The 11587-nt window shown below is 48.8% G+C and overlaps 1 protein-coding gene across 1 annotated transcript in view; it reads left to right on the forward strand.

Annotated features, from left to right (window-relative positions):
• The window catches only part of ST3GAL2 (ST3 beta-galactoside alpha-2,3-sialyltransferase 2), a 32407-nt gene extending 21481 nt beyond the window's left edge, over positions 1–10926 (forward strand). The window contains exons 3-7 of the mRNA XM_070760579.1: positions 534–727; positions 3137–3316; positions 6433–6478; positions 7234–7353; positions 8267–10926. Of these exons, the coding sequence (XP_070616680.1) occupies positions 534–727; positions 3137–3316; positions 6433–6478; positions 7234–7353; positions 8267–8440 (714 nt within the window). The 3' untranslated portion in view covers positions 8441–10926. The remainder of the gene's footprint in view (positions 1–533; positions 728–3136; positions 3317–6432; positions 6479–7233; positions 7354–8266) is intronic.
• Positions 10927–11587: the final 661 nt, after the last annotated feature.

Consider the following 11587-nt stretch of genomic DNA (forward strand, 5'->3'; position numbering starts at 1 on the left):
AAATGTTTCGATCGTGTCCCCCCTTTCCCTTCTGTCCTCCAGACTATACAGGTTGAGTTCATGAAGTCTTTTCTGATAAGTTTGATGCTTAAGACCTTCCACCATATAGGAAACATTATAAGGGCAGACTAGGTGGACCAGGAGGTCTTTTTCTGCCGTCAATCTTCTATGTTTCTATGTTTCAAAAGTTTTACAAACAAACATAAAAACAAAAAGCAATGAGATAAGTACATACAACAAAAGGAAAAAATAAAAAATAAAGTAACAAAAAACAATATAATACCAATAATACGAATAACATAAAAAGTAAGAAAAACATCTAGCAATGTTAATTACTTAGTAATATCGGCTTCCTTGACATCAATATACCCATTATGCATTCAGCGTTGCATTCTTTTATGAAATATCCCTCTTCTGTAAGGTCTCTTGGTTTATACCCAATCTCGGTCGGTTTGTCGTCTCTCTCAAACACCACCCGTCCCCCCCCAAGGGACCAACTTTCCAACTGCCGCAAATGGCCCTGTTTCTTCCAGATGTTGCAGCCACAGTTCAAGTCCCACAACCTCCACGAAGTGTTGGAGAAGCTCTTCCAGATTGTTCCGGGAGAGGATCCATATAGGTGCCGGGCATCCCCCTCCTGCCGGCGCTGTGCCGTGGTGGGCAACTCAGGGAACCTGCGAGGCTCCGGTTATGGCCACGACATCAACGGGCACGACTTCATCATGAGGTGAGGAGGGAAGCGGGGGAGAGCCTGGCGATCGTGGGGAGGGGCCGCAAGCAAGCATGCCAGCCGTTTCTGCAAAGGTTGCATTTATCATTCGGCTCTGTTGCCATCAGAAATTATTATTGTTGTTGTTGTTGTTGTTATTATTGTTGTTGTTGTTGTCAATACAACATATAACACAGCAAATGAGATCACTATGCTGGATTTCGTATTTCTTCACCAGTCGGGTGCTGCCCAAGCACCTAAGACTGCGTGATGTAGCGGTAAATTATGTGTGCCGATCCCAGTAAAGCGGCCTTTTGCAATCGACAGATGGAGATTTTGTCCATTCCAATGGTTTTCAAATGTCCGCTGAGATCCTTTGGCACTGCGCCCAGCATGCCAAGGACCACTGGGACCACTTTCACTGGCTTACACCAGATTTAGCTTGATTTTTAGATCTTCGTATTTCACTAATTTCTCTAGCTGCTTCTCCTCAATTCTGCTGTCTCCTGGGATTGCAATGTCGATGATCCATACTTTCTTTTTCTCCACAATCAGGATGTCTGGTGTGTTATGCTTCAGAATTCGGTCAGTCTGAAGTCAGAAGTCCCACAGTAGTTTTGCTTGCTCATTTTCGACCACTTTTTCGTGCTTATGATCCCACCAATTCTTTGCCACTTGTAGATGGTATTTCTGGCACAAGTTCCAGTGGATCATCTGTGCCACAGCATTGTGTCTATTCTTGTAGTCAGTCTGTGCGATCTTTTTGCAGCAGCTGAGTATGTGATCGATCGTTTCATCTGTTTCTTTACAGAGTCGGATTGTGAGGGCAATAGGCTGCCTCTGTTAAAAAGTGCTATTATTATTATTATTATTATTATTATTATTATTATTATTATTGTTATTATTGTTGTTGTTGTTATTATTATTATTATTATTATTATTATTATTATTATTATTATTATTATTATTTGTTAGACTTGTATGCCGCCCTTCTCCGAAGACTCGGGGCGGCTCAGAGTACAATACAAAAACAATATGTGTACAAATCTAATAGCTAAAAACTATATGCTAAAATCCCATTACATTAAAAAGCAGTCAATTAACTCAATCACATCCACACATAACATTTAATGGTCAGAGTGGGGGGGCATAATCTAGCTGCCCCATGTCTGGCGACATAGATGGGTCTTAAGGCTCTTGCGAAAGGCAAGGGGGGGCAGTACGAATCTCTGTGGAGAGCTGATTCCAGAGGGCCGGGCCCCCCACAAAGAAGGCTCTTCCCCTAGGCCCCGCCAAACATTGTCTGGTTGACGGGACCTAGAGAAGGCCAACTCTGTGGGACCAGACCGGCCGCAGGGATTTATGTGGCAGAAGGCGGTCCCGTAAGGTTATTTCAGGGTTAAGGCTGGTCACCAAATTGTGACATGTCACTTTTTTTCCTTCTTCCTTTTAAGGGAAAACATTCCTAGCGAAATGTCTACAGAGATTCTCACAGTTGTCCTAAAGGTGCTTTTTCAAGAGGTAACTGGACTTTCTTCTGTGTGCTTTTTTCCCCCCTTGAAAATGTTTCCCCTCTCATCCAAGAAGCTTTTTGGGTTCCCTGAAGAAGTCCTCGTGGATGAGAGTGGAAACATTTTTAAAGGGAAACAAACCCAATGAAATACAGTTGCTTTTTGCAAAAGCCCCTTTGGGACATGCTTAGCTGAACTTTAGAATATAATTCTTTATTCTTTATTGGCTGAGTGTGATTGGACACACAAGGAATTTGTCTTTGGTGCAGATGCTCTCAATGTACATAAAAGAAAATATAGATTTGCCAAGAGTCATGTGGTACAACACTTAATGATTGTCATGGGGTCAAATAAGAAATGAAGAAACAATCAATATTAATAAAAAATCTTAGGATACAAGCAACAGGTTACAGTCCTACAGTCCTAAGTGGGAGGAAAAGGACGATAGGAATGATGAGAAAAAACTAGTACAAATAGAAGTGTCCCAGCCCTGATCCACATAGCGACATAAGAGCCGTGGTGGCGCAGTAGGTAGAGTGCTGTACTACAGGGCACTGAAGCTGGCTATAGATCTGTAGGTCAACGGTTCAAATCTCATCACCGGGTCAAGTTGACTCAGCCTTCCATCCTTCCGAGGTGGGTCAAATGAGGACCGGGATTGTGGGGGCAATTGGATAACTCTGTGAAAAAGAAGTGCTATTGCTAACATGTTTTAAGCCGCCCTGAGTCTAAGGAGAAGGGCGGCATAATAATTGAATGAATGAATGAATGAATGAATAAATGTCATTGCTGGTCTTGGGGACAGAAAAGAGCCCTCACTCTCTGCAGAAGAAGTGGGCAGCCTGGCGGAAGAGGGAAGAGTCCTTCTTCCTTTTAAATATCAAGGCCTGAAGACACCTCCTTTTCCCTCCTGCAGGATGAACCAGGCCCCCACAGTGGGCTTTGAGGCAGACGTTGGGAGCAGGACCACCCACCATTTCATGTATCCCGAGAGTGCCAAGAATTTGCCTGCCAACGTCAGCTTCGTCTTGGTGCCCTTCAAAGCCTTGGACCTGCTGTGGATCGCCAGCGCCCTCTCCACAGGCCAGATCCGGTTGTACGTATCTCGGGGGGAAGTTGGTCCGAGGAGTGGGGGCCCAAGTCACCTCTGGCTCGGAACATCGCTTTCTAGTCAGGGCTGCCCTTGAAGGGGACTCGGAAGCTGCCCCTGGCCCAGAGCGAATCTCCCTGTGTGGTTGCCCTGCCAGGCACTGCAGGCTTCCAGGGGCAATTCATGGTCCTAGGGGGTCACCAGGAAGCCCTGCCCGGCACAGGAGCAGCAGATTGGAGGGATTTTCCACCTCCCCTTCCCTGTCATCCTGCTGGCTGCCCTGTGTCTCTTATGCAACCCCAGAGTCCTGCCTTCTCTGTCAGCATGTGTCATAAGAACCTAAGAAGAGCCCTGCTGAATCAGGGCTGAATCACTGTGTCCCACACTGACCCACCAATTGTCCATGGAGATCTTGAGTAGAAAGAGAAGGCAAGACCCTCCCTTTCCCCGACCCTCAACAAATGGGACTCGAGGGAATCCTGCCTGCCTCAACCAACATATAGGTGGCACATGGACATTTGTTTCAATAACCACCGATACACTTGGCATCCATGAATCTGTCTAATCCTGCCTTGAAGATATCCAGGCTGACCGCTGTCACAACCTCTTCTGGAAGTGAATTCCATAAACCAAGGACCCTCTGGATGAAGAAATATTTCCCTTGATTTGTCCTCACTTTCTTACCTATGAGCTTTAGGGATTGCCCCCTTGTCCTAGTATTGTGTGATAGAGAAAATATTTTTTCTTTATCCACCTTTTCTATCCCATAGATGACTTTATACACTTCGATCAAGTCACCCCTTAAACGCCGTCTTTCAAGGCTGAAGAGACCAAGGCGTTGCAACCTGGTTTCATAAGGGAGGTGCTCCATGTGTCACATTGGACAACCTCCACCCTAGAATTCCAGTGGTACCAACATTGATGCCCTTTAAGGACCCAAGACCTGTATTGGCCCCGGATCCAGATACAGTGGTACCTCGTGATACGAACCCCTCGTCATACAAACTTTTCAAGATATGAACCCAGGCTTCGGAATTTTTTTGCCTCTTCTTACAAACTTTTTTCACCTTACGAACCTGCTGCCGCCACTGGGATGCCCCGCCTACAGACTTTCCTTGCAAGCCAACTGCCAGTTTTTGCGATCCTGGGATCCCCTGAGGCTCCCCTCCGTGGGAAACCCCACCTCCTGACTTTCGCGATTTTGCAATACTGTAGGGAAAAATCCCAGGAGGAGAATCCCAGGATCGCAAAAACGGGCAGAGTAGGGGGGACAAAAACAGGAAGAAAAGACTCATGGAGCTCAAGGGAGGAGAAAAGTGTGGGGGAGATGAGCAGAGTGGGGTGGGAAAAAACGGGAAGAAAAGACTCATGGAGCTCAAGGGAGGAGAAAGGTGTGGGGGAGATGAGCAGAGTGGGGTGGGAAAAAACGGGAAGAAAAGACTCATGGAGCTCAAGGGAGGAGAAAGGTGTGGGGGAGATGAGCAGAGTGGGGTGGGAAAAAACGGGAAGAAAAGACTCATGGAGCTCAAGGGAGGAGAAAGGTGTGGGGGAGATGAGCAGAGTGGGGTGGGAAAAAACGGGAAGAAAAGACTCATGGAGCTCAAGGGAGGAGAAAGGTGTGGGGGAGATGAGCAGAGTGGGGTGGGAAAAAACGGGAAGAAAAGACTCATGGAGCTCAAGAGAGGCTCTTTTCACCCTGCTTCGTTGGGACTCCCTCCCCCCAATCCGATCCTCTCAGCTTTGCCACCGCTTTTTTTTTTTAAGCCTTAATATTTTCGATTTTCCTAATGGGCTTGCACACATTATTGGCTTTTCCATTGATTCCTATGGGAAACATTGTTTCATCTTACGAACTTTTCACCTTACTTACCTTGTCCTGGAACCAATTAAGTTCGTAAGACGAGGTATTACTCTATTGTAAGAGTTATTATTGGAGATCCGGTTTGTCCTGATAGGGTACATTTGTTTGTTTATCAAATTTATAGGCCGCCCAACCCCTTCTGGACTCTGGGTTGTGTACAAAAAAAGAAAAGAAAAGAATGCCTCTACTTAAGAACTTTTCTAGATAAAAACCGGATATTCAAGATTTTTCTGCCTCTTAACCATTTTCTACTTAAGAACTTGAGCCTGGAGAAATTTCCCAGGAAATCTGAGAGCGGCATGAAGGCCTGGCCAGTTTCCTGCCATTCCCCCCGAGTTTCTCTCTCTGGCGCAGTACATGGGAGGCAGCCTTGCACTGGGTGTATGGAAGGCGCATGCTCCTCCTTGCCGCCTCAGAGTCCCTCTTTTTTAAAAAAAAAAAGCCTTAAAGTTTTGGATTTTTTTGATTCCCCTCACCTCACCTTCTTCCTTCGGCAGCGACTCTCCTCCTCCTCTTCTTCCTCCTCCTCCCATCCAAATTCCGAGCTTTTCTTTCTTTCCTAATGGGTTTGCACGCATTATTTGCTTTAACATTGATTCCTATGGGGAAAATTGTTTCCACTCACAAACTTCTACTTAAGAACCTGGTCACAAAATGAATTAAGTTCTTAGGTAGAGGTACCACTGTATCTTATTTTGTATTGCAAAGTCCCCAATAAGCTGCCTGGAGCTGCCTGGCAAGCCGAACTAATAGTAGAAAGCAATGTAGACCCTGCCCAGGAAGGGCTGAAGAGCAAGAGAGCCCCCCGCTTTAAAGCCTCTTCTTGGGTTTTAGACTGGGGACCCCCAGAGTTTTCTCCTTCGCGTAGGGGGATCCTCGGTTGAGGAGAGCCTGGCTAGCTCAGATAAACTCTGTTTCCCTCTCGTCCTTCCACCTGGGAGGCTCAGCTGCTTTGGGGCTCCCCTTCTTTGTTTATAAAATGTGTAGACTCCAAATCGCCTGAGCAACCCTCTCTTTGACGGGCCCTGTGCCTGGAGGGACAGGTGAGGGTGAGGTGGCTGGTGGCTGGGTTGGGTCCCAGCTTGGGAAAGTCTCTGCCTGTTTCACTTCTGCAGTGGCCCAGCTCTTCCGCCTCCTCCCACCCCGTCCCCTCCGACCGATGCTTCCCTCCAGGAAGGGGGCAGGAGGAGCGCAGGGAGCCTTCTTGGTTTCCTCCCATCTTCGCTGATGCCTTGCTTCTTCTCTCCCTGGCCTCTTGTAGCACCTACGCACCCGTCAAGCCCTTCCTCCGGGTGGACAAAGAGAGGGTAAGTTAAGGTCCAGGTTATGTATGGATTTCTTCCAGCATTCCCTGTCTTTATGCATGAATCCCCAGGGCTGGCTCAGAATTGAGGAAGCGAAGGAAAAGACTGTGTGAGAAAACAGGCAAAATAATGCTAGAGCACCACCCGAAGAAAGCTTCCCCGTCTGCCCCTGGATTTCTTCCGGGCCCCTTCATCAGAGAGAAGGGGGGGAGGTGGATTAGCCCCAAGGGCAGATTTTGCCCCCCCATCCTCTAATTTACATTTAGCAGAGGCTTCGGCTGGGAGGCCCCCTGGGAATGTTTGGCTTTCCTTGCTCTAAAGTCTGCGGTGGTTGCAGAGAGTCTGGCTGAGGGCTGTGTGCCCTTGCTGCCCCTTCCGTGTCCTGCCTGAATGGGGTGGGCCAGGGACCCAAGGCCTTCTGATATTTTGACATTCTGATTTTATGCTGGGGAGCTTCAAGAGACAGAAGCTTCCATCTTGGGGAACTCCACATGGTCCTCGAGTCGCACGCACTGGGCATCCTGCTTTAATTGCTGGGATTACTTTTGCAATTTGTGTGCTGGTTTAGTAATGTTATTTTTATCTTGCGCATAAACCTTTTCTGTAAGGCCGTATTTGGACTGGCAGACGCTGCCAAGCCTGAGAAGGGACTTAGTTGGGCCCTGTGAATCTCTAATGGGGCTTCATCCAGAGAGCTGAGATTGGGCTGGCTGAGCAGAAAGCCCCTTCTTGACTCCCCCTTGGTCTCTTGCTTTTAGGTTCAGATCTACAATCCCGCCTTCTTCAAATACATCCATGACCGGTGGACGGAGCACCATGGCCGCTATCCCTCCACAGGGATGTTGGTGCTGTTTTTTGCCCTGCACGTTTGCGATGAGGTCAGTTTTGGCAGGCCAGGCGAGTTGTCTTGAGTGGGAGAAACAACAGCACTTCCTGCTGATTAAATTATGCACAAACTTTGATTTTGAACACAGAGTTTTAGTTATGTTTTTTTCCTCGGATATGGGATGTGCAGGAAGGGCCCTGAGTTACAACCCATTCTTCTCAGAAATCGGAGGCAGAGTGGAAGAGCAGGCTCTCTCCTGGACACCCAACTGATACTGTCCCAGGCTCTGGGCTGGTCACCTTCCAGCAAAGGGTCCGGGTGGAGGGGCAGGAAAGGTGGGGTAAGGAACCCCTGGTGGCTCACTAAAGCCACGGGAGAGAAGAGTCGGGAGAGTTACTAGAGAGGCTCAACCACTGGCCGAGCAGGTGACCCTGACCCAGATCATCTCTGAGGTCCCTTCGGACACCATGAAGCCTGAACTCAGAGTTTATTTATTTTATTTATTAACTGGCTTTCTATTCCGACCCTCTCTGAAGTCTTGGGGCGGCTTACAACATATAGAAAAAAACCAGTAAATTACTATAAAATCAATCCAATTAAATGAAAATTGCATAGCTATCTAAAATCCCTAATTAAATTAAAAATCGATCACACCCATTTGTACAGCAATCATATGATCATGCATTGGCCAGGGGCCAAGGTCCAATCGGCCCAAGCCTGATGATATAAATGAGTCGTCCTTTGTAGGCACATGAGTGGGAATCCTTGGGAGGCCACTCAGACCCTGTTTTGGAAGAAGGCTGTGAGAATTGGGAGTGTCGGTCAGATAGCCCAGAGGGGCTCAGGAACAGGGCTGGCCTTTGGGTGCCAGCAGTAGAGGAAAGGGTTTCCCTTCAGATTCTTGTTTTATGTCATGTCAGATCTTTTTTCCTTGAGTGGGCCTTCTTTCCCTCTCCCGCCCACAGGTCAACGTCTTTGGCTTCGGGGCAGACGGCAACGGCAACTGGCATCACTACTGGGAGAACAACCGCTATGCCGGAGAGTTTCGGAAAACCGGGGTGCACGACGCAGACTTTGAGGCCCGCATTGTGGGCATCCTGGAGAAGACGAGCAAGATCAGTGTCTATCGTGGCCACTGAGGTTCCCGGCTGTTGAGGAGGGAGGCGCCTCTAATTGGCCCCCTCTTTGAAGAGGATCTGGGGAGCGGAGGGAGGGCAGGTCCGGTGAGGCAGATTCAAGCAGAGGGCAGCTCGAGTCTTCCTCCTTCCTTCCTCCCTTCGAACAAACGGACGGGATGCAGGAGCCTCGGCTGGGATGAAGAGCTGTGGTGGCCGTTCAGCCTCCTCCTCCTGCTTCTGCCCAAGTCTGACTCTATGGCTGAGACCCCCTTTGGCCTCCACTAGGCCCCACGAGGGGCACATTGAGACTCTTTTTTAAAAAAATGAAGCTTTTCTTCAGTAAATGAGAGTAGCTTCCTGCCTTTGCCCCAGGAAGCGGTCTTTCTTTCTTTCTTTCTTTCTTTCTTTCTTTCTTTCTTTCTTTCTTTCTTTCTTTCTTTCTTTCTTTCTTTGTTCTGCACAATTAGGTGCCAGGCTGGATTGCATTTTTGTCCCACGTAAAAGACTTGGAGGAGAAGCCAGGAAGCAGTTTTCCTGGAGTTTGTGGACACTGGCCTCTCGCTCAGGGCCTGGGGTGTTTGCATCTTGTTCCCAGGGCATCCGAGGGGTCCTGGCAAAGTGCTCAGGTTCTGCAGGCTGTGACCTCCAAGACGGCAAGATCTCCTCCCTCTGCCCGGAGGTCCCTGGCCACCAGGCCTCCTTCCTCCCTCTGCCTCCGCATGACGTGTTTTCAGCCACAGGTTCTGTCCTTGGAAAGGATGCAATGGGGGGGGGGGGGGCGCTGTCCTTCAGATCATTAAAGGGGAGGGCTCGGCCTCCGGGTTGCAGCCTTTATCCAGGGGAAGAGGGGGCGGTGTGACAAACGGATCATGTCAAGTCAGAATCCCATTGCCTTCCATGTTCCACAAGCGAGTAACGTTTCCTGGGCCACTTTCTGCAAAGAACCTGTCAGCACTAGCAGTTTTGGGCCTCTATTCGCCTTGCTGGCCCTGGGGGGTGTGGGTGGGCTTCAGGGTGCTGTGTTCCTGCCTGCTCCCCTTCCCTGAGAGCATGAGAAGGGGCTCCCACATCAGCCTGGCTGCGTCCTCTTGCTCTGGGCGCAAGAAACAGGAGGCTTCTCAGCTGCTTTGGCGATTAAGGTCTTGGAGACAAACAGCAAAAGCAAGTTGCCCATCGGCTGGTTTTTTTGCAAAAGGACAATCCCAGAAAATGGTATTAAATCAGTGTTTTCTTTCCTGAAATAACTGAATTCTACAGCATGAAGGAGCTGTGACAATGGTGGCTTTTTGTTACAAGCCTAACTAAGAATATTTTCCCAAGATGGTTTGGGAGCACTAAAAAAATAAGAAACGGCAGCAATCAGGGATCTATAAACCAGCCCTGGCCTTGGCCGGCCAGTAGCTCCTGCCTGACACCCGGGCAGCTTTCTAGGGCCCTATAGAAGTGGAGGGTGTCCTCCCCAGTGGGGCTGGGTCACCCTTGTGCTTCTGGGACAGCATCAGATCCGATTGCCCCCCCCTCCCCTCCCCTCCTGCAACTGGATTGCAGTTCCTCTCCTTCGGTGAGTCTTGCAATGCCCGTCGTCCCTCTTTAGCTTGGTGCCTTTAGCTGCTGATGCCTGCAGCCGAGGAGCTGGCGGGTGCAAAGGTGCCCGGGGTCCCTGGTCCTTCCTGCCTTTTCTCAACCACTGCTTCTCCACGAGAGAGGTTGGGGGAGAGTCAGCCAGCTGTGGGAACAGCAGATAATCACCTGGGTCATCAGGGCTGACTTGGGCCCTGTGGATGGGCTGCAAGAATTGCTTTGCTTTGATTCTACGGACAAGAACCGTGGGACCTTGAGCTTCCCCTTGATCCCTGCAGCTGAGGGACTGGCTGCTGGAAGCGTGGGCAGGGGGCTCCCTGGGCTTTGGGGGCTCCAAGGCTGGGAGCTGCCGCCTTCTGCCAACCTCTTCCCACATCAACCGCTATCGCAAATGCCTCCAGTTCACTAGGGTCCTTTCTCAAGGGGCTTCTCCTTCTTCACGCATTGTATCCCTCTGTCCCTGGAGGGCAGGGCAGGGCATGGGCTGATGGGAAGCTGGCTAATCCCAGGAGCTTCTGCAGCGGGCAGAATGGCTGCCCTGAGCTGCCATTATTTCTTGGACGGAGCTCACGCCTGGTGTAAGGGGGGGGGAGGCACCCTGAAGTAGGGAGATCGTCCAGTCCCTGATGGTCCAACCTGGGCTTCTCCCTCTTCCAGTACAGTCCTGGCCAAATCAGTTGCTGCTTCAGCTCCAGGTGTTGGGAGGTGGCTATTGCCCTGTTCTTGCAAATCTTAGAGGCTCAGGAGGCCCTACAGCCAAAGGGTTTGTTTCCCTTCCTGCCTCGGAAGCTGCCTCCACTTCCGACCAATGATGCTGTCTCGCATTTTGTGTTTGTTTTTTAATTTCACAGGCTAGAGTTTGGACGGGCGGGGGTTTTTTTGTATTCTGCTACACAAAATAAAAGCTGTACCTTTTCCTCCTGGGGCTTCTGGTATTTATGCTGTTTGTGTCCTGGACTCTTTTACAGCCTCTGGGGATGATCAAGAGGCAGCCAAGGCTCATGTCAAACTGCTGCCACCGACTCCAATACATCCATCCATCCATTTTATTTATATGCCACTCATTCCAAAGTGGACTCAGAGTGGCTAACAAATGGGATAAATACAACTACTAAAATACAATCAAAATACACAATAAAATCCATAATGAAACAGTAATACCCTAAAAAGAACCATACAAACACAGCAATCCATCTAATTGACTCCAAGCAGAGGCCCCAGTAGCCATTGAGTCAAAAGGGCTCTCGCCTTAAATGGGCAGGAGAAGATGGGTTTGCTGTTTCCGTAGCAACATGGATGATTGTTGGAAAGCACCTGCCAGTCTTGTTCCTATTTTCAGTCTTATCTTACACTGAGTATTTAAACAACGTTTGAAGCATGAGTTGAAGTTGCAATTGGGCCAAATGAGTAGTTTACAACTTGATCCACTAAAATAGAAGAAATTTGGGGGGTGGGGGTCTGACTAAAACTATTCTGGTGCATAAAAGAGAAGAAATTACAACCTTTTCTTTTAGGTTTTAAAAATGCTAAAGACTTGCAGTGCTTTCCAGTTTTGTGTAAGATACTGTACTTTCATTCATTCTCTCA

The sequence above is a fragment of the Erythrolamprus reginae genome, chromosome 9 (genome assembly GCF_031021105.1).
Source record: "Erythrolamprus reginae isolate rEryReg1 chromosome 9, rEryReg1.hap1, whole genome shotgun sequence".
NCBI classification, from domain to species: domain Eukaryota; kingdom Metazoa; phylum Chordata; class Lepidosauria; order Squamata; family Dipsadidae; genus Erythrolamprus; species Erythrolamprus reginae.